At 50.9% G+C, this 20,251-nt stretch overlaps 1 protein-coding gene across 1 annotated transcript in view; it reads right to left on the reverse strand.

Annotated features, from left to right (window-relative positions):
- Positions 1 to 19,610: 19,610 nt before the first annotated feature.
- Positions 19,611 to 20,251, reverse strand: part of LOC144161539 (uncharacterized) — a 78,146-nt gene continuing 77,505 nt past the window's right edge. The window contains exon 15 of the mRNA XM_077692194.1: positions 19,611 to 19,860. Coding sequence (XP_077548320.1) covers positions 19,635 to 19,860 — 226 coding nt within the window. The 3' untranslated portion in view covers positions 19,611 to 19,634. The remainder of the gene's footprint in view (positions 19,861 to 20,251) is intronic.

Consider the following 20,251-nt stretch of genomic DNA (forward strand, 5'->3'; position numbering starts at 1 on the left):
TCGTCGTCATCGGGATTTTATCCCGACCTCGTAGCGTGGTCCCAAAGGTGGAACCCATTCGGAATTGAATTTCGTGCGTGATTTGCCACGCAATCTTCGATTGGGAACGAAGCGCTCCGGGCACCGAAGTCGCCAGGGCACTGGCGGAACCAATCGGTGCCATCACGCACCGACGCACGCCGACGGTCGATACGAAATCCTGCGATCACGTCGGAACAGCTTCAATCGTTTCGATCGAGCCTGTTTCGAGCCGAGCACCGCTTGCAGAAAGGCTTACATGGCGAATAGAAGAAGCGGCCCCGAGGACTATTTTTCGCGCATCCCCCCGACCCTCTTGAACAGCGCACCCGGTAGTATTGGATTCCTGAGCAGATCACGCGCTCGGGTCAGCCAGCCGTGCAGAGCTGACCACACGAAATCGAAGGCCTCGTGAAAAATTGCTCCTGGGGCGCACCGCGCCTCGGGTATTACTGTCATAGAGGGCCGGAATTGCTTGCGCTGGCAAACGTGTTCTCTTCTAGACCACAGTGGAACGCCGGCGAGACGAGTACATTGATAAGGACACTTGACCATAACATCGCTACATTTATTACAACTGATTTGTGAAGTTTTTCCCAATCTTTTTCCCTGCCCAACCCAGAGGGGTTTTTTGAGCCTCCACGCTATGTTAAAGAAATCCCCTTCCCGACTACCGCCTGCAAGGCAGAATGCTCGCATAAGGCTACGCTCCTTCGTACTCACTGACACTGTAGCACAGGTGACTCAAGTTGCATGTGGCTATGTTACGCATTCACGATCGATGTCCTATTAAGCTGGTACTTGTGAAGGCGTGGTTCAGGGGGACTAATTTTCGAAGCCTTGGCGGTAACTTTTGTGACAGATAATGGACCGCAGTTTGTTTCTACCGAGTTCACGACGTTCCTTTCATCCAACGGCATACGCCATAAAAAGACACCCCTTATCATCCTGCAGTTGCTTTTGGAGATCTTTAACGGTCTGTACAAGGCGTTCCGCAGAGCCGTTAGACAGCAGGATGATAAGGTGGTGTCTTTTTATGGCGTATGCCGTTGGATGAACGGGACGTCGTGAACTCGGTAGAAACAAACTGCGGTCCATTATCTGTCACTACCTCTTCTGGTAGACCGAACGTTGCAAAAATGGTTCGCAGCTTTTCCACAGTTTTTGCGGCCGTTGTGGCGGTCACGCATACGACGTCAACCCACTTAGAGTAGGCATCCACAAGCACCAACAACCAATTCGGGTTGCTGTAAGCAAAATCCGGGTGGATCCTTTGCCAACGCCCAGTAGGCCATTCCCATGACGTTATGGGCAAGCACGGGCCGGCATTTTGAGTCAGCTGGCAAGTTTCACACTCTTTCACCGTTTGTTCAATGCTTTCGGTCTGCCCAGGCCACCACACGTGACTACGTGCCAGCATTTTCATCCGAGTGGCTCCCGGGTGTCCTTCGTGGAGCAGCCGTAAGACCGGACCTTACAAAGAACACGGAACAACAACACGGTTACGCCACGTGACACAATCATGTTCTATAGACAGTTCGTGGCGCCTAGAAAAGTACGGAGCCAGCACTTCATCGGTTACTTTTGAAGGCCGGCCGCTTCTCGTGTACAAAAGAACCTTCGATAACGCAGCGTCTTTCTGCGTTTCCCTTCGAATCGAGTCAGCTGATAAGGGCAGATTCTGAGCCGCTGAGAAAAATTCCCGCGCCTTCCCGCGAGGGGAACACGAGTAAATGCAGAGCATTGGGGCCTCAGTGCTGATTGAAGGCAGTGTTGCTTCCATCGCTTCTTCCGTGATGCTGGAGTAGCAGACACCAGTAAACGTGGGCACGAGCGTCAACCAAGGAAGGAAGGAGCAACGCAGTGACTGAAACGCGAGCGACCGCTAGCCGCTATATTTGCAGCGCGCGCAGTAGAGGGAGAGCAGTACGGGGGGGGGGGGGGGGAGGGGAGAGCGCGCATGCGCAAGCAGCGCGCGCCCTTCCACGACCCACCGCGCTGCTATCACGCACCGGTTAGGCCGAGACCGCGACGGAGCGAACGGGCTGACTACGACGCATGCGCGCGCCAGCTGCTGTTGAGAGAGAGGAGGGAAGGAGAGGCGCACCTGCTGCGGACGCGAAACTGTTGACACCGTCCGACGCAGGAACAGGCGAGGCTAAGAAATGCTCTGCATTTAAAACTGGACGTAGTCACTTGCATCGCGCGCGTTCTTCAACGGAATGCGCGATAGTGCGTCCGCGTTTGCGACGGATTTCCCCTTGCGATACTGCCATGTGTAGCGGTATGCTGCCAGTAGAAGCATCCACCTTGGCATTCGAGCTGCGGCTGATGCAGGAATAGGCTTGTCGTGACCTAGTAAACCCTTCAGTGACAAGTGATCCGAGTATATTGTAAACTGCCGACCGAAGATGTATTTGTGAAATCGCTTGATTCCAAATACGACTCCCAGAGCCTCTTTTTCTAGGTACGAATAGCCTATCTCAGCCTTGCTGAGGGTTCGGGAGGCATACGCAGTTGGTTTTTCACGGCCATCAACTACATGAAAAAGCACTGCCCCCACTCCGTAGGCTGACGCGTCCGCCACTAAACCTAACGGTTTTGACGGATCGTAGAAAGTGAGGACGCTTTCATGAGTGAGCCACCGTTTGCTTTCTTGGAAGCATTTCTCTTCGGTTTTGGACCAACGCCAGGGCTGGTACTTTTGTAGAAGATTATACAAAGTCTTTAGCCTTGCTGACATCTGGGGAATGAACTTCGAGTACAATGTTAGCATTCCTAGATATGCCTTGTGCTCTGTCTGGTTTGTCGGAGCTGGTGCGTTTTTCACCGCCTCAATCTTTTCCTCACATGGGTGGATTCCGGCACTGTCAACAACGTGGCCCAAATACCTCACGGAGTCTTGAAAAAGCTTACATTTTTCTTCCTTCAACCGGACTCCGCGGCGCTGGAACTTCTCCAGGACGGCCTCGACACGGTTCAGGCATTCGTCAAATGGGGCTCCCGCAAACAGGATGTCGTCCAGGTAACAGGCAACTCCGTTGAGCCCCTGGAGCATATCGTCCATGACAGACTCAAAAATGGCCGGTGCGCTTGGAATTCCGTACGGCATGCGCAGGCATTTAAACATTCCCAGGTGCGTGTTAATTGTGAGCAATTTCTGAGAGTCTTGATGCACCTGAATTTGGTTGTACGCCGTTGACAAGTCAAGTACTGTGAAGAACTTACCACCCACAAGCACAGCAAAATGCCCTCCACCAAAGGAAGGGGATAGTGCTCAGTCTTTATAGCTGGGTTGATTGATTGATTGATTGATTGTAGGGTTTAACGCGCCGACGCAACGCAGGCGATGAGGCGCGCCGTAGTGGAGGGCTCCGGATTAATTTTGACCACCTGGGGATCTTTATCGTGCGCCGAAATCTCGTACTCACGGGCGTTTTTGCTTTTCGCCTCCATCAGAAAAGTGGCCGCCGCGGCCGGGAATCGAACCCGCGACCTCGTGCTCAGCAGCGCAACGCCTTAGCCACTGAGCCACCGCGGCGGGTCTTTATAGCTGGGTTGAGCGTGATTTTGTAGTCTCCACAAAGTCTCACCATGTTGTCAGCCTTCTGCACTGTCACCAGCAGTGTGGCCCAGTAGCTCTACAGAACTGGCTCCAAGACTCTTCGTGCAACGTGCGGAGCTCCAGTTCGACAGGGTCTTTCAGTGCGTAGGGAACAGCTCGGGCTCTGCAAAACACTGGCTGAACTCCATCTTTCAACAGCACTTGCGCTTGATAGCCTTTGATCAAGCCTATTTCCGTGGAAAACACACCCCGGAACTTCTGCAACAAGTAGTTCACGTTTTGTTCCGTTTCTACGCTGAAAATGTCAGCCCAGTTTAGTTTCAGCTTCGCGAGCCGATCTCGTCCCGGCAAACACGGTTGTAGTCCGGGAACGGCGACGACAGGCGAAGTTTTTCTTTGCCCTTCGTATTCCACGGCAACATTCTCCTGTCCTTGCGTTTCCAGTAAAGTGCCCCCGTACGTCTTCAGGTCGAGCGGGCATTTTTCCAGCTTTACTTGTCGCGGCAGCTTCGCAAAGACTTGGTCGTTGATAATAGAAACAGCTTCCCCGGTATCAATGTGCATGCTCACTGGCTGGTCAAAACTTTTTACTTCAACAGCGTAACGCGAGATTCCATCCCCGATCTCACGTTTACACGCCATGTCCAACAAATAGACTGGGAACGGAAGCCGGACACGTTGGGAAGCGACCACTTCATAATTGCACTATGTGTCTCCAATCATGCGTCCCGCCACCGCACCGGAGTGGCACGACTAACCGATTGGGAGGCCCTCCGGAAAGCCCCTCTTCCCTCCATACAACCTACGGAAGACATTGAAGAATGGAGTCAACAACTGGCCGACCTACAACAGACTTACACCAAGAACATCATACTCACACAGGATCTACCAGCAGCCGATACCCACCTTGACCACCTGTGGGAAGCCCGCCGTGGCTTACTGAATCGATGGCGTCGCAACAAGCACAACCGCTCACTCAAACGGCGCATCGCAAAACTTACACAAGAGGCGCTCACGTACGCCCAACATCTCCAAAACCAAAACTGGCGGACGTTTTGCGACCAACTGAGCGGATCCCTCACAACAAAGAAAGCATGGAATATATTTCGGCACCTGTTGGGCAATACGCCGTCCAAAACCGCCGCTACTCAAAACATCACCCACCTCATTCACAATCACTCTCAACCCCCGGACCAGATGCTTTCCTCTCTTCAAAAGAAGCTTTTTGGCTCCTTGCTAACTCCATCGTCTGCTTCCCACCCTAATTACCAAGGGGCTCCCAACCCCAACCTTGACGAGCCATACACACGCGAGGAACTCTTACAAGCACTCGCAAGGTTAACACGCAATTCGGCACCGGGGCACGACCAAATTACATACAAGCTGCTTCGGAACCTGAACGACGAGCACTTGGATTCCCTCCTTGACTGCTACAACCGGCACTGGAAAGAAGGAACACTACCCTCGCAGTGGCGACACGCTGATATTACGTTACTGCCAAAACCAAACAAGTCCTTGGGGTTCGACAACCTACGACCCATTTCCTTAACCTCATGTGTGGGTAAACTATACGAACATTTGGTCGCTCGACGCCTTACAGAACTCCTAGAAGATACTGGCCGCTTTCCCCACACCATGTTCGGCTTCCGGGCACATCTGTCTGCTCAAGACGTACACCTACAATTAAAAGAAACAATCATTGACCACCTCAGCAAAACGAACCCAAGCTGCATCGTAGCCCTCTACATACAAGGGACTTTCGACAACGTAACCCACACCGCCATCCTACAACAACTCCAAACCACGGGATGTGGAAAGGCAACTTACAACTTTGTCCGCGCCTTCCTCACAAACCGGACGGCTACCTTACACCTCGGACCATACAAGACAGATAAATTCCACATCCCCGCCCGGGGAACGCCCCAAGGATCAGTAATATCCCCTTTGCTATTCAACATCTCCCTATTAGGCCTTCCGGAACAACTTGCACAGATACCTGACGTACACCACACTCTATATGCTGATGATCTCACGCTCTGGACCAACACAGGCTCCGCAGGTTACCAGCAAGACAGTTTACAGCAAGCAGTCGACGTCATCTCGCATTACCTCCGTTCCTGCGGTCTCTCATGTGCCCCATCTAAATCTGCCCTCCTCGTTCTCCGAAGCAGGACCCGAGGACGACCACCGAACCTGACACCCGACCCCACAATATACATCGGCAGCCAACTGATCCCCACTGTCAAGACCCTGCGCATTCTGGGGGTTCACTACCACCACGACGGCTCCGGAGCTGCATATCTCTCCAGACTACAAACTACTGTGTCACAACTAACGCACCTGATTCGACGAACCTGTTCGAGAAGACATGGTCTCAGCGAAGCCGACACCTGCCGCATTCTCCAAGCAATGCTTATCAGTCGGATCACATACGGAGCTCCATACATTCTCCTCAAACCGCGAGAACAGGCCAAAATTGACATTCTAATTCGGAAATCCTACAAGACGGCGCTTGACTTGCCCGTGTACACATCGACCGAACGGCTACTGCAACTCGGTCTCCACAATACTCTCACCGAATTGATGGAGGCCCACATAAACAACCAGTTGCAACGATTGCAGCTCACTCCAACGGGCCGACACCTGCTGCATAAGCTAGGTCGACATGTAGAGCAGACTCCCGATTCCCCCCAACGAATACCCACTGCTCAACGCGCGAACATACGGGTGCTTCCCATCCCACGCCATATGCACCCCACGTACAACATTGGGCGACGACAGCATCGGACCCGCCTCCTTCTTCGAAAGTACGGCAGTGAAGTGATTCAACTGCCCTTTACACCGACGCCACTCCCTACCGACAACGAGCACACGTAGCTGCCGTAGTGCGCTCCGACGCCACCACCCTCGTTGCTTCCAGCCTGCAGACAGCATCAACGAGCACGGCAGAAGAAGCCGCTATAGCCCTCGCCATCGCTCACGCTACGACTCCAACTGTCACGGTGCTCACGGACTCTCAAGCTGCCTGCCGCCGCTACGCTCAAGGCAGAGTTTCCACCCTGGCACTCCACATCCTGTCCCAACGCCGCACTCTACCGTTAACCCGCATCGTGTGGACACCGAGCCACACATCCCTCCCTGGGAATGAAGTGGCTCACGCCACGGCCCGCGATCTTCTTACCCGGGCCCTCCCAGACGAGGCCTGCCGCCCCAACCTAGACCATGGTCCCCCTGCTCTGACCCCTCTCCAACCAACCTACACCGACATCTGGTACCACTACAGGGCCTCCCGACGCACTTATCCCCCTCCTCACCCTTCGCTCTCCGTTCCCGACGCCCGCATATGGCAAAGACTTCAAACTAACACATACCACAACCACGTCGCCCTCCACCGCATCTCCCCCACCTGCTATGCACCCAACTGCTCACGCTGCGACACTCCCAACACGACCCTGCACCTTGTCTGGATGTGCCCACTGAACCCCCAACCACCCGATCCCCCTTCTGTAGAGCGATGGGAGAGCGCGTTGCGCAGTTGCCAGCTCGAGGACCAGGAAGCCCTGATCTCTCGGGCGAAGGCGGCGGCGACCCTGCGCGGCCTACCGGAATAGGATGGCCACCCACCGCTCCTAACTCTTTCTCTCCCCCTCCCCTCTCCACTTTTCTGAATAAACGTTTTCCTCCTCCTCCTCCTCCTCCTCCTCCTCCTCCTCCTCCTCAACCTGATGGGGACACTGAGTCTGTTTGCTTCCGTGCACGTGTAAAAGTTGCAATTGGTCATGCTCGCTATCTGCTTCAAGAACGTTGACCGCTTTGCCTCTCTTTTTCATGCATACCTTCGCCAAGTGTCCCACATTTTTGCACCAGTGACATCTCGACTTTCGATACTGGCATTCGCTAGCGTCGTGCTTCTCACCGAATCTGTGACAAGTACCAGCAGTGAAAACGTTTGACGGCGGGCTCACCTTCGGGCTTGTGCTGCGGACGACGCTTTTTCCCAATAGAGTTCACGCTCCCTTCTGTCGACGCGCAGGCTTCCGCCGGCCTGAAACTTCTCGACTCCTTTTCGGCCAACTCTGTGGTTTTCGCCAACTCGCAGGCTGTCTCAAAGTTAAGTTCTTTCTTCTTGAGCAGCGCCGCTTGAATTGCAGGGTTCCGAAGCCCCGCGACAAACCGGTCGCGCAATACGTCTTCCAGAAAATTCCCGAATGTGCACTCGGCAGCAAGGTGTCGTAGTTGCACGGCAAACGTTGAAACTGTTTCCGTTTCTAGCTGATATCGGCGGTTGAACTAGAACCTTTCCGCTATGACTTGACTCCCCGGTGCGTAGTGCTCTTTCAGGACTTTCACGAGGTCCTCGAACGACTTCTCCTCCGGGATTGAGGGCAACAGCAGATTATTGAGGGTCTTGTACGGGTGCTTCCCGAGGGCTTTCATGAATGCGGACTTCTTCAAGCTGTCGTCTTCAATTTGGGTAACCTTCCAGTAGTGATTGAACCGCTCGACGTACGAACTGAAGTCTTCATCACCGCCTTCGACGTAAGCGTCAAACTCCCAGAACTTTGACGTGCTTCCGCTGACGCCCCTTCAACACCAGTCCCGAACACGCCGGTAACGCTATCAGTTTGCCAACATCCTCGTCGCCAGTTGATATAGCAAATGACAGTCACGCCAAGTGCCGGGGAAGGAAAGAACATTTATTGCAACGAGTGCCCTGCTCTTATACTCGCCGCTCGCGGCGCATGCGCACTGACGGTACTTGCGTCAGCGCCAAGCCACAACAGTTTGCTTCAACATTCAAGCAACACAGGGCCGAGACAAACGAATCAAAACTGTCGCTACATTTTACTAAATTGTTATTAACAGCTAAATTGTTATTTCCTAAATTGTTATTCCCCGTGAGCTCGTCCGCTCGCGCTCCCACTGCTCAGGCAAAGGGGAAGGGAGAGGGGTTGGCGCGTAGGGGCATTCGCAGACCAGGTGGTAGGGGTGATGCTCGGGACAGAGCAAGACGGGCAGTTGTAGGGGTAGGTAGAGGGGGAGAAGTAGTGGAGTATAGAGCTGTTGTAGGGCATGTTGGTCTGTAGTTGACACCAAATGCGAGTCGCCTGTGGGCTGAGGGATGTGTGAGGAGGCGGTGTTGAAGCCGTAGTTGGCGATAATGATATAAGATTTCAGTGTATAGGGAAAGGACCGGGCGATAGGTGGAGGGTTCGGAAGGGTCATCTTCCGCCAACGAAGACGCCCGAAGTGTAAAAGCGCGGTGAGCGCGTGTGCCGCCTCGTTTCCCTCGAGGGAAGAATGCCTCGTGTCCACACAATCTGGATGTGGGGGGATCCTTGACTGAGGATAGAAACTTGATCGCCGAAAGTGGGATGCGGCCTGTACACTAGTTGCGGGATACCGGTTGGGAGTATGTGAGGAGTGCCACGTAGTTGGAGGAAGCCGTGGTTCCTGCCAACGCGATGGCTATCTCTTCCGTCCGTCGTGGTGCTTGCATGGAAAGGGCTGAGGGAGGTAATATCAACCCATCTGGAGTCGACAACAACCAAAGTGTGAGCAGGGCGGGATGTATACAGAGCGACGACGTCCGGGTATCGGGCGTCCGGTTTGTTGTGGTATTCGGCTCAGATACGGGTGACGCGGGCCTGCCTTCTGCCTTGATTGTAGGAAGGATGCATGTGTTTGGGGATGGGAGACACGAAGATATGAGCGCGGAGTGGCGGAGGGATACGGTAAGGGTGTCTACTAAAGGCAGGGGAATGAGGTAGCCTAATTTATGCAGCACCGTACGCCCGTACAGGTGAGGGCAAGGGGAGTAGGGTGCTGCACCCTCTGTGCTTCGAGGAGCTCAGAAAGGGGATTTCGGGTACCTAATTTTGGAAGGGGGGCAGTAGGGAGGAAGGCGGGAAGGCCGAGGCTGATTTTGTACGATTTCTTGATAAGGGCGTGTAATTTGAAATGTTCATTTGGGTTGAGGTTGACGCAGGAAGTACCATATGTAAGGCGGCTGGCCAGTACGGCATGGACAAGACTGCAGGCGTCTGGTTCCTTTAAGCCGTGGTGCTGGGAGCAGATTCTTCTTATTAGATGCGTGAGCTAAATGACTGTCACATGAAGTTGTTGGAGAATCGCCGCCCCAGAGCCGTCTGCGTGGAACGTCACACCAAGAATACGGAGTGACGGCACTTGGTGTGACGAAAGCATAGCCGAACATTATTGAAGGAACGTTATCAGGCTACGCCGACAAGGAGGACATTGTCGCGCGTGCGCATAGTGGCAATGCAAAGTTTCTTAACGTTTTATTTTTGTTGACTGCAAAATCGCCCGTGTTGTTTGCCAATCCTTATTTCTTGAGCGGCTGGAGCCTTTCTGCGTCATTTCGAACGTGCAGTTTTTTTGTTTTTTTTTTGCGTTGTCGCTTTTTTCATTTACTATAAAAAAAGACAACCCAACGAGCGTTCGTAACTGAATGAACGCGAGAACTGCCGGTTATACACACAGATTTTGCCTCAAATGTGCTTGAAGTTCTCTTTGCGCTAAGCAACGGGGAGATGTAAGACAAGCCCCAGCGGTTCATGAGTTTCGAATGGTTATCACTATAATAACCGCTTGGTTTTCGAAGCGTCGATCGGACGCCGCTACGACGGCACACCGTGGGGCTCTACTTGGGTCCAGCGAGCGAGCGACGACGACAAGCTCCTAAAGTGCTCTGCACTTAAAATGAACTATTCCAGCTGCAGCTGCTCGGAGCACAACAAAAACTAGATGAACAAAACGTCTAACTCATTACCAGCAGATGGTGCACAGGCAGTACGAACCCGCGAAAATTGAATTTATTAAACTAGATTACAAAAGAGATGACATATAAGCTTTGGGGAGACGGGAGAGTGGGATAAGACGGGAGATATTCCGTTCCTTGACAGGTGCGCAGCAATTCCGGTGCGGTGCGAAACGTTAACTAAAAATGCTTATATGCCGCGCCCCACGTCTAAACCGCCGTAAAAGATACCAGGCTATCCTTACTTACGAAAAAAATGCGCAGAATTGAGCTAAGATATGCTACAAGAAAAAAATCATGAGTCTTGAAAAAAATGTGGTTGATCCCTCTTTCACAGGTATCGGTAAAACACGAAAGGGAAATTTGTCTTCGCAGGAGCATTTGAATGTTTGTTTGTATGTGTGCACTTTCAGTTTACATTTCCCGGATTTTAAAATGCGAACTAGGGTTGTAACGAGTCCTCCCCTCTACTATTTTTTTTAATGCGTGCTGCCAATGAGTGTTTTCCGCTATAATAAATTAACTTGGGATTTTTTTAGCTGGTGCCGTTCGATACCATCCATATATGGCACAATAGGTTCATATTTTGCATGGGTGAAAAAGAAAAATAGTTTCTAGCAATTTGACTGGCTGTAGTAGGTCCGTTCATTCTTGTTAGTATACTTTGTGTTCTCGACGGGATTGCGTGTTGTTCGTTTTTTTTTTCTCCCACATTTACAAATACTAGTAATTAAAAGAGTTATACACCAAATTCGGCGTATTAATAGTAATTAAAAGTTATACGCCACAAGTTGTTCTGTTGTTTCCGCGAACTGTCACTCTAACCCATAGTTGTACTCCAAGCGGGTGACAAACATTGCGAACAAAAATTCCATCAGGGACAACTGAAATGGAAATGCGGCGCTGTGTAGCGCACCCCTTAATTAGCCTGCGCCTTTTTAATGCATTGTTATAAGATGCAGCTGATTGTTTCAAGAGTAAGAAAAACCTATTAACCATAATTTATTAACCTATTATTAACCTATTAACCTATTAACCACGTTTATCTTATATTTCTTGCAAGCCTCAGTGTCGCTGCAGTCCATAAAATCCGAATGTCCGAAGCGCGAACACGCGAAGGAAGTAACAAACAAGAGAAAACTACGCTGTGACAAGCTGAACAGCTGTCGCCTTGCAGACGAAAAGACAGCAGCCGCTGAACAAAGCGCTTCCCCCCTTGAAATCGTCGGGGCAGTCTGCCGGTCGAGCGGCGGGAAGCAGGCGGCGCGTCTGTAGCTGACGACAAGACAAACGCCGACAAAAATGAACTCACTATATACTCTACGTTTAAACCGAACTTTCTGGACATGTGCTGACGCGTACGGTTTCATAAGTCGAAAGAAAATTTTACCCAGCCCTCTTCCTAGCGCGAGACATGCAGCACGCGCGCAGCGGAAAATGCACGTGCCGAAGCGGCGGCCGCCCCGGCGTACTCCCCTGGAGGGGAGAGTGCAGCGCCACCCGGCGATCGTTCCAGCGCCTATACCAGGCAATGGAAAAGCTAACCGACTTGCACGCACTCTACTCCTTTCCGCGCAGTCAGGCGCCTAGCTCAGGCAAAGACATCAACCACTAAACTGAGACATTATCAACCAGCCATGACCATGGGGAAACGACCGTTCAAGCTAAGGAAATACCGAATGGAATGGCTAATTAAGACATTCTGGGCATCTCTCCATGAGCAGCAAGTCATGATCCAACAAGTCCGGTCTCACCCACTCTTAAATCCCTTTCTGCTGTAGCGTTTCCGAAGACCACCAAACTGTGTTCTATCCCTTCGCAGCTTGGCCACGTGTGAGACTTGCCTGGTTCGAGCAGACCTAGAGGACCTGCTTTGGGTCTGTCTGCGCAAACTCGGCGCCATTGAGGCCTGGCGGGGGCTGGAAGAGTTTCGTCTGGATCAAGCTGCTCCACCAGACTACTCGCGCTTGGGTCATGCCGACCGAAAGAACCCATTCCCGTTTCAACCCGTAATGTTTGACCCCATGCCCGAAGCGACCTTCCCGTTTGAGCGCCTCCGTTTCAATCCACTCGCAAAACACCCTTTCACGTTGAATCATTATCGAGTCAACCGCTCCCAGTTCCTGGAAATATGCGTCATTGTTTCCGAAAGTGTTCCCCGAAATGTGCATCCACGGAACGGGCAACAAACCTCTGTAAAACCGTTCGGCCTCTAGGCAACACTTTATCGCAAATTGAGCTTACGACAGATATTTGCTGCCGATAGACGTTTTCGAATACCTGAGGCCGACATTGACCTCTTAAGGCAAAGACCCCTTAAGGCAAAGCGTAGTGCAATACGTCGCGAAAAGACGTGCCTTGGGTTTTTCTGCAGTTGGTGTCGTGCAGCCAAATTCGCCATCGTCGTTAACTTTCCCAAAACATGGTGGCGGCAACGAGCAGCGGCGCAGCATTTAGGAGACGGATCGAAGCCATTCGAAAGCGTTAGTCCGAAGCGGGTGTTGAAAGAAATCGTAATTAGTAGAAAAACTACGAAGCCCTTTGAACATGAGGGCTATACAGGAAGCAGAGCGTCTGAGATGTTAAATTTGACATTACTGCTTCCGCATTCAGAACCATTACGAAGTGCTCAGGTGCCTTAAGACGTTCTTTAGTGGCTCAGCAATAGCTGGGGCATGTGGGCAAGATGTTCCTAGTTCTCTTTTCACTTTTGCGTCGCTCTTTCGGCAGGAGCAACGACAGAAGAGCACAGAATGACAGATCGGAGAGAGTACGTGGAGGGGGCTACCTTCGATAAAGAAGGGAGCAGTGCTCACAACGCTGGAGACGTCGCTCTGCAGACGACAAATCGAAGCGCGTTTCGCCAGCTGCCTCTGCCTCGACGGTTTGTAACTCCTCGCTTGGACGCTTTCTGGAACCGCTTATGCAGCCGGTACGGGCAGCGACAGACAGTAGAGGGAATTGCGGTGACGAAATGCCAGTATTGGTGGGAAACAAAAGGGGCAACAGGGAGCCAATGGTACCGGCCATTTACGCCACTGCGCATCATCAAGGCGCAGAAGAGAACTGGCCGGCTGGTGCAGTGCGCGGTTGGACTGGCGCGAGAAAGCACCCTGGGAATGCACTCAACTGCGGCTTCGTCTGACTCGAAGTCGCTTCTGGCCGGGATTGCGGGCTGCGGCCATGTGACGACATTTTGAGGCCAATACAGTCGACACGGATCTCGTTTGCGCCGCTTGCGAGAACAAGCCGGTAGTGTGCTGGGTAAGATGCTGGCGGTCACGTCCAAAAATACAAGATTGGAATCATAATGAGAGGTATTTTGTTTACACCTGTTTTATTTCTGCATATCACGTATATTTTTATAGCGTAGCATTTTTCGTACGCGGCTGAAGTGCGACGCATCAAGCATTAGACACGGACAAACGGGTTTCCTTGTTAAGTACGTCTGTTAATGATATAAAAATATCGGTCGCTCTAAAATAAGCAATTATGAAGCAGCTACGCACATGCAAAAAGTCGGTGCTCTTGCGCCTGCAAGTAAGCATGGTAAGATATAAGTCATTGACGCCATGTACCGCATGCAAGAAGATTATTCTGCCCTCCAAATCACACGTAGATACGAATGAGTTCCTCAATTTAAACTGAACAATCAAGAAACCGTGTGATATCCAGACCCAATTATCTGGTTACTAAAGCAGCGACCTTACAAGAATTCTCGCCTGAAGTTTACATACAGGCTACTTATCTAAGAGTGCGAATCGTACTTGTTTTAGATACTGACAATGTGACTTCGATTATTGTTGGGACCTGAAACTTGTAATATAATCCTGCTGTCTAGCACACCCTCCTATTTTGTATCTCTGCTGCAAGTATGATTGATACACTAAAATAGTGCTTGTCCTCTCTGTACAAATGAAATTAGAAGTCCTTGGACACTGCACTGTGCATGGAAGTTTACTATTTTCAAAAACACAATCTACACATTTTTGCTATTTATGGGAGCAACACCCGCTGAAAAATGTATCAACCGAGGTGGTATTAATCATTAGGGTCATCTTCCCCTTTGTACGCTAGTAACGGCCTCTCGCGGCCAAAAGTGGTGAAGTGTGGCTATGAATGCGTGTCCATTCTTTTACGCGTTGTGCATGTCCGCATTAGATCACGCCGTACGCGTCCGTCGTACTGTCCTTCGTATACTTAAATAATCAGTCAACTTAATCAGCCGTGAGGCTCCTTCGGCATCGATGCCTTCAGTATACTTAAGCTCTGCGCACAATATGCAGCACAAACTACGGCGTCTAACACACACCGTTCTGATCACATCAAAAGCGACTTTATTGTTGCCACAAGGGGGACCTTTTTCATATCTGCTTCAGTGTTTTTCCGGTGACGGCGGGATTTACATAGGTCTCCGCAGCGTCTTCGGCCACCTGGGATAACGAGACGGTATGCGCCCAGCAGCGTTGCCTTTCGCTGCTCCTTGTTCGTAATTTAGAATAAAATGGGGTGCCTTTTAAGAGTTAGTAGGGGTTCCTCTTCGCAAGACCGAACCACATGCGATATGTCTGCGTACTGATGACATTGGTGGCTAAAGTGCAGCTCGGTGTAGCACAGTGACTGGAGGGCACGGGTGGCAAAGGTGGATGTTTGAAGTTGGCGCCACACTAGAGCGAGGCGGCGGGAGAGGGAGGGGTTATGTGGTGGGAAGGGATCTCTGGAGATTCGGTAGGGATCGAGCACTGATCAGTATGTCTAGAAAGTGGTCCCTAACGGAGAACCCTTAGAAGGAGAAGGGGATGGAAGTTCCGGCGACATCACTGGGCTCTTGGATGATTACCGTGGAAAACTGGGTTTGTTGGTACATGATCAAAAAACCGCGCAAAAAAAGACAACGACAGAGCGAGGACGGCGAGGACTGCTACGCATGCGCAGGTTTCCACGCATGCGCAGATGAGTATCTGGTTGTACGATTATCTATATAATCTATACTGTGGTTCATCCGCAATAAAACCAGTCGGAAGCTCAGCGCAGTCCCCTTTCAATGCTTGTCTTTTTTCAGCGCTATTTTTCTTTGCTCGAATGACCAGTTCTCCAGCACACAGCGTTCAGAGAAAATTCGTGTCCGTCAAAACTATGGGGTGCGATAATAAAATTCGATCCTTACTGCAGCCCTTGATAAACCTTTCTCGTGTGCAAACAAGACCGTTGAATACCGCTTCCATTATCTGTCGAATCTAACGCAGGGTACTATCCCCTGCTACGATTTGGTTAGTAGTATCTGCGGAAGTGCCAAAAGAAGGCAAGTGCATTTTACGTTCCAAGGCAGCACAGTGACCTCTTTCTAAAAGCAAGGTTGCAGAACAGATGTACTCTTACCTTGGAACAATCTAATTTATTTGGAAACGTTGAAATGGCCTGGTTGGCGACCGTTCCCTTTCGCTTGATTTTTTACCCGCTGTATTTTGCATTACCCCGTCTCTTGATTCTTTAGTTCCACAACTACAGGGAAATTTCGTTTGTACTTTTTCACGTGAACAGGAAAATAAAACGTATAATACGAAAATCATATTATTCGAAGAGATTAAAAAATAAGGCAAATATCCATACTCGTCCAGCAACTCACTTTTATTTAGCAACATTGAAGTATCTGGACAATTTGTGCTGCACTTTCTTCTTTTCAATGTCGAGGACTACATTCTTCTGAAACGTGAGTAAAGAAGCAGCCGGTATATTTCGCTTTGCCCGGCACTGTCTTATAACTTCAGTGAAGCCATCCTCCGCACGCATGGAATTCTTTATTGCCCCTGAAGAGCGCAATTTTGTCAACGTTTTCGCATAGGACTTATCCGTCGAAGGTCACTCCTGCATCTATAACTCCCTTTAACCATGTTAGCAGGATGTTTTCCATTTGCTCTTGCTTCGGAACCTCGCGACTGTTTTACACAGGGGCCGAAAACTTCCATCTCCTTTCGAAGTTCATCTTCCTGACCGACAATCGGCAAGTCCCTGCTGATAACAAAGTTACGTTTTCTAGTATTGCACACGGGTATTGTAATTCTTTCATATGCCAAGATGAGAAACGCCATCACATCATGTGAATTTCGTCGAGGTTTGGAGCAGCAACACCAAAAACACATGCTTTTGTGCTACTGAAAAATATGCCCATTCGCATATGGCCCTCTCCCCCTTCCGCAGTCAGTCAATCAGTCATTCAGTGCGGAACATCTTATATTTTGTGAAAGTATTCCTTACTCGTGCACGGAAATTTAAATCCACACTGATGTGCGTTGTTGCGCACCCAGATTATGTATATATTGTGAGAATCAGGGATGTGCTTTCCGAATATTCCCGTGTGAACACGGCATCAACATCATCCATTATGTTCGACACAGGGTACGCTCCCTGATCACTCATAACCAGCTGCCCATCGTCTTTATCATCTGTGTGTAACCATCATCGTCGTGTGCTCTGTGGAACGTTCGCAGTCAGCGGTCCAATAAACGCGGCCTCCTGGGACAACCCGTACATAATTATGTACTTTTACATAGCTTTTCTGCAACCGTTCGGGTTCCGTACTCACCTCCTACTGGCGTCCAAAGCGGAGGAAGCCATGGCCACAGCTTCCCACGACGGCGCCCTAGTAGAAAAATAAAGTTTGCTTCCTTCCTCCCTTCTCGGCGCACGACGTCCACCTCCAACTTAAAGAACGGGTTCTCGACTGCCTCAGCAAAGTACACCCTAGTTCCGTCCTCGCTCTCGATATACAAGGCGCCTTCGATAACGTAAATCACACAGAATTCTCCGCCAACTTCAAACCACGTGCTGCGGAACTGCCGCATATAACTATGTGAGAGCTTTTTCGACAAATCGAACTACCACTCTCCACATTGGCCCTCACCAGAGAGACCTTTCACACACCGGCAAAGGGCACTCCCCAAGGCCCGGTTGCCTCACCACTGCTTTTAAATATAGCGCTCATGGGACTCCCGACAGTACTTGAACAAATCCCCCATGGGTCGCACACCTTATATGCAGACAACCTGACCATATAGTCCAACACAGGCTCTCCCGGACAACAACAAGACATTCTTCAACATGCAATCGACACTACGCTCAAAAATCTACAAACAAGTGGTCGCTGCTGCGCCCCATCACCATCCGCCTTACGCGTTCCCCCAGCACGAGCTCGGGGCCGCCCACCAAACCCTACCCCAACCCCTCACTCACTCTCGGCGGGCAAGCAATCCCCACCGCCAAGACCCACCGCATCCAAAGAGTCTACTACCACCACGATGCCTCCGGGGCCGCGTACCTCCCCGAACTTCTACAGACAGCCTCGAAACTTACACACCTAATTCAACAAATATGCTCTCACCGACACGGACTCAAGGAAACAGATAGCTGCCACAGCATACAAGTAATGCTGATCAGCCACATCACCTACGGGGCACCCACTCTTACCTCAAAAGCACAAGCACATTCCAAGATCTATGTCCTAAACCGCAAATATTACAAGACAGCCCTCGGCCTGCCAACCTTCACTCCTGCCAACCGCTTATTAAAACTGGGTCTACATAACACCCTCTCAGAGAATATTGATGATCAACTCGAAAACCAACTACAACGCCTACAACTCACCCCCGCAGGTCGTCATCTGCTCATAACGCGAGGCTGGAAGGGGGTTCAAACTCTGGACTCGCTACAAAGCATACCTCTATCAATGCAACGCAACATCAATTTCCTCCTCATTCCGCGTCATATGCACCCTACATACAACGTCGTCAGCATCGTACACGCACCCTCATGAGAAAATGCGGTAGCGACCCGACCACCCTTTATACGGACGCAAGTCCCTACCCTTAACGACCCGCTCACGCCGCCAGTGTTGCCCACTTCTACAATGCCTTCCTCACCTCGGCAACTGTCTGCACAGCCCCTACTACCACGGCTGAAGAAGCAGTCATTGCCATCGCAATGACCCAAGCCACAAGTCCTAGCATAACAATTCTATCCGACTCACAAGCTGCCTGCCATCGTTTTGCACTCGGACGAGTCTGGGCTCCTGCCCGGGCTATTCTCTCTCAATGCCCCACCCTCCCTCATGCCCGCATAGCCTGGGAACGAGGCCGCACACGCTACTGCCCGAGCTCTCCTTCACCCGGCATTCCTAGAAGAGGCCAACAATGCAGCCAGCATTGCGAACTCCCTTACGCCCCTCTCCCAAACCTACACTGACATCCTCTACAACTATAGAGCAACCCGACGCTCCCATCCCCACTCCCACCCTTCCCTTCCTACCACACACGTCCGCATTTGGCAAGGAGTTCAAACCAACAAGTATTACAATCACCCCCATCTCCACCCCATCTCTCCTACTAACTACCCACCCAACTCCCCTTATGCGATGAGCTTAATACCGCAGCTCATCTCGTCTCGGCGTGCCCCACCAATCCTCCACCACCCATATCCCCTACCCTTGAGCAGTGCGAGTGCGCGTTGCAGAGCTGCCAGCTCGAAGACCAGAAGGTCCTGATCTCTCAGGCGAGGATGGCAGCCGCGGTACGTGGCCTGCCGGAGTGGGATGGCCACACACCGCTCCTAACACTTTTTCTCCCCTACCCCGCGCTGTTGTTTCAATAAACGTTCTCTCTCTCTCTCTCTCTCTCTCTCTCTCTCTCTCTCTCTCTCTCTCTCTCTCTCTCTCTCTCTCTCTCTCTCTTGCAACCGTTCTCTACACCTTGTTTGTGTGCAGCCCATACCTACTTGGTCTCTCTAAAATGAGAATTGCGAGGACCACTGCTTCTTAATGGTTTCTTTTTCTTTGTACGTAGTACCTGATTCATTAAGTGGAGATGCCAGTTTTACGAATGTGTTTGTGCGTTTATATTATGCACTCTTAACTCATGCGTCCGCTCCGCCATTCTGACAACAAGAAGCACACATCTCGTCCAGCTGCAGCTCCGAAGATTTTTGTGTTTGTACTTTCATTTCTGTATTTTTAAAGGTAAATAAGGTTACAGTGCAGTTAAAATTTGTCACCAGCGTCAAGTTTAGTGTTCGTTTCTGTTGTTTTTTTGTCTGCGTGTGTGTGCGTGCGAGTGTGTGCTCTTCGTGTTTATCCCTGTTAGCTGTAAGCACGTTCTCCAGCAGTGTCCAAACTCGGATGTTTGCAAACTTTGTGGTGTTGCGTTTAATAAGGAAATATCAATAATTTGAATATAAATAGAATATTTCTGCTATCGTTTGAACATAAATACATTATTTCTGCTATTCAGGTAATGTGTATAGGCGGAGCGCCCGCACGACGGTTACAATGGCTAGGGGCATGATGATCGACGGCGCCCTCATGCGGGAGTGAGCAGCCCGCGAGCAGTACACGAGGCGTGTGCGGTCGAACAGCTCGCTAGTCAGGTCCGAAATCCGCGGCACCAGCGCTGAGCAGTGTTGCTTGTCGGCCGAGGTCTCCAGGCACTCGCGATGACCAGCCAAGCGCCTGCACAAGGCAACACCGTATCAATGCACGGGTCTCGATTGAACGTCTCCTAGCTGCTGGGCAAGGCTACGCGGTTTCATGCGGTCACGGTAACCCGAGTATTGAAAGCACCGCACTGACTTGCTCGGAGAAGTTCAGAAAAATGAAAGCCTCTTTTTTAATAGAAAGATGGTTAAAACACGAAACTTTCTCTTATGCAACCAGAGTCAAAGTCTGAAACCCAAACTGCTTCGACCGTGCCGGGATATAGTGTCACTGGATAAGCTACAGAGTACCATCACTGAATTACGTTAGCGAGCAACAGCGCCCATTTTGATGTTCATCAGTGCTGCCAGGTTGCCACTTCTGCGACCTCACCGCTAACTTTGACGAGGTCATTTGTAAACAACAC

Source organism: Haemaphysalis longicornis, unplaced genomic scaffold, assembly GCF_048455015.1.
Source record: "Haemaphysalis longicornis isolate Haplotype H1 unplaced genomic scaffold, Haemaphysalis longicornis Haplotype H1 scaffold_12, whole genome shotgun sequence".
In the NCBI taxonomy this organism is placed as follows: Eukaryota; Metazoa; Arthropoda; class Arachnida; order Ixodida; family Ixodidae; genus Haemaphysalis; species Haemaphysalis longicornis.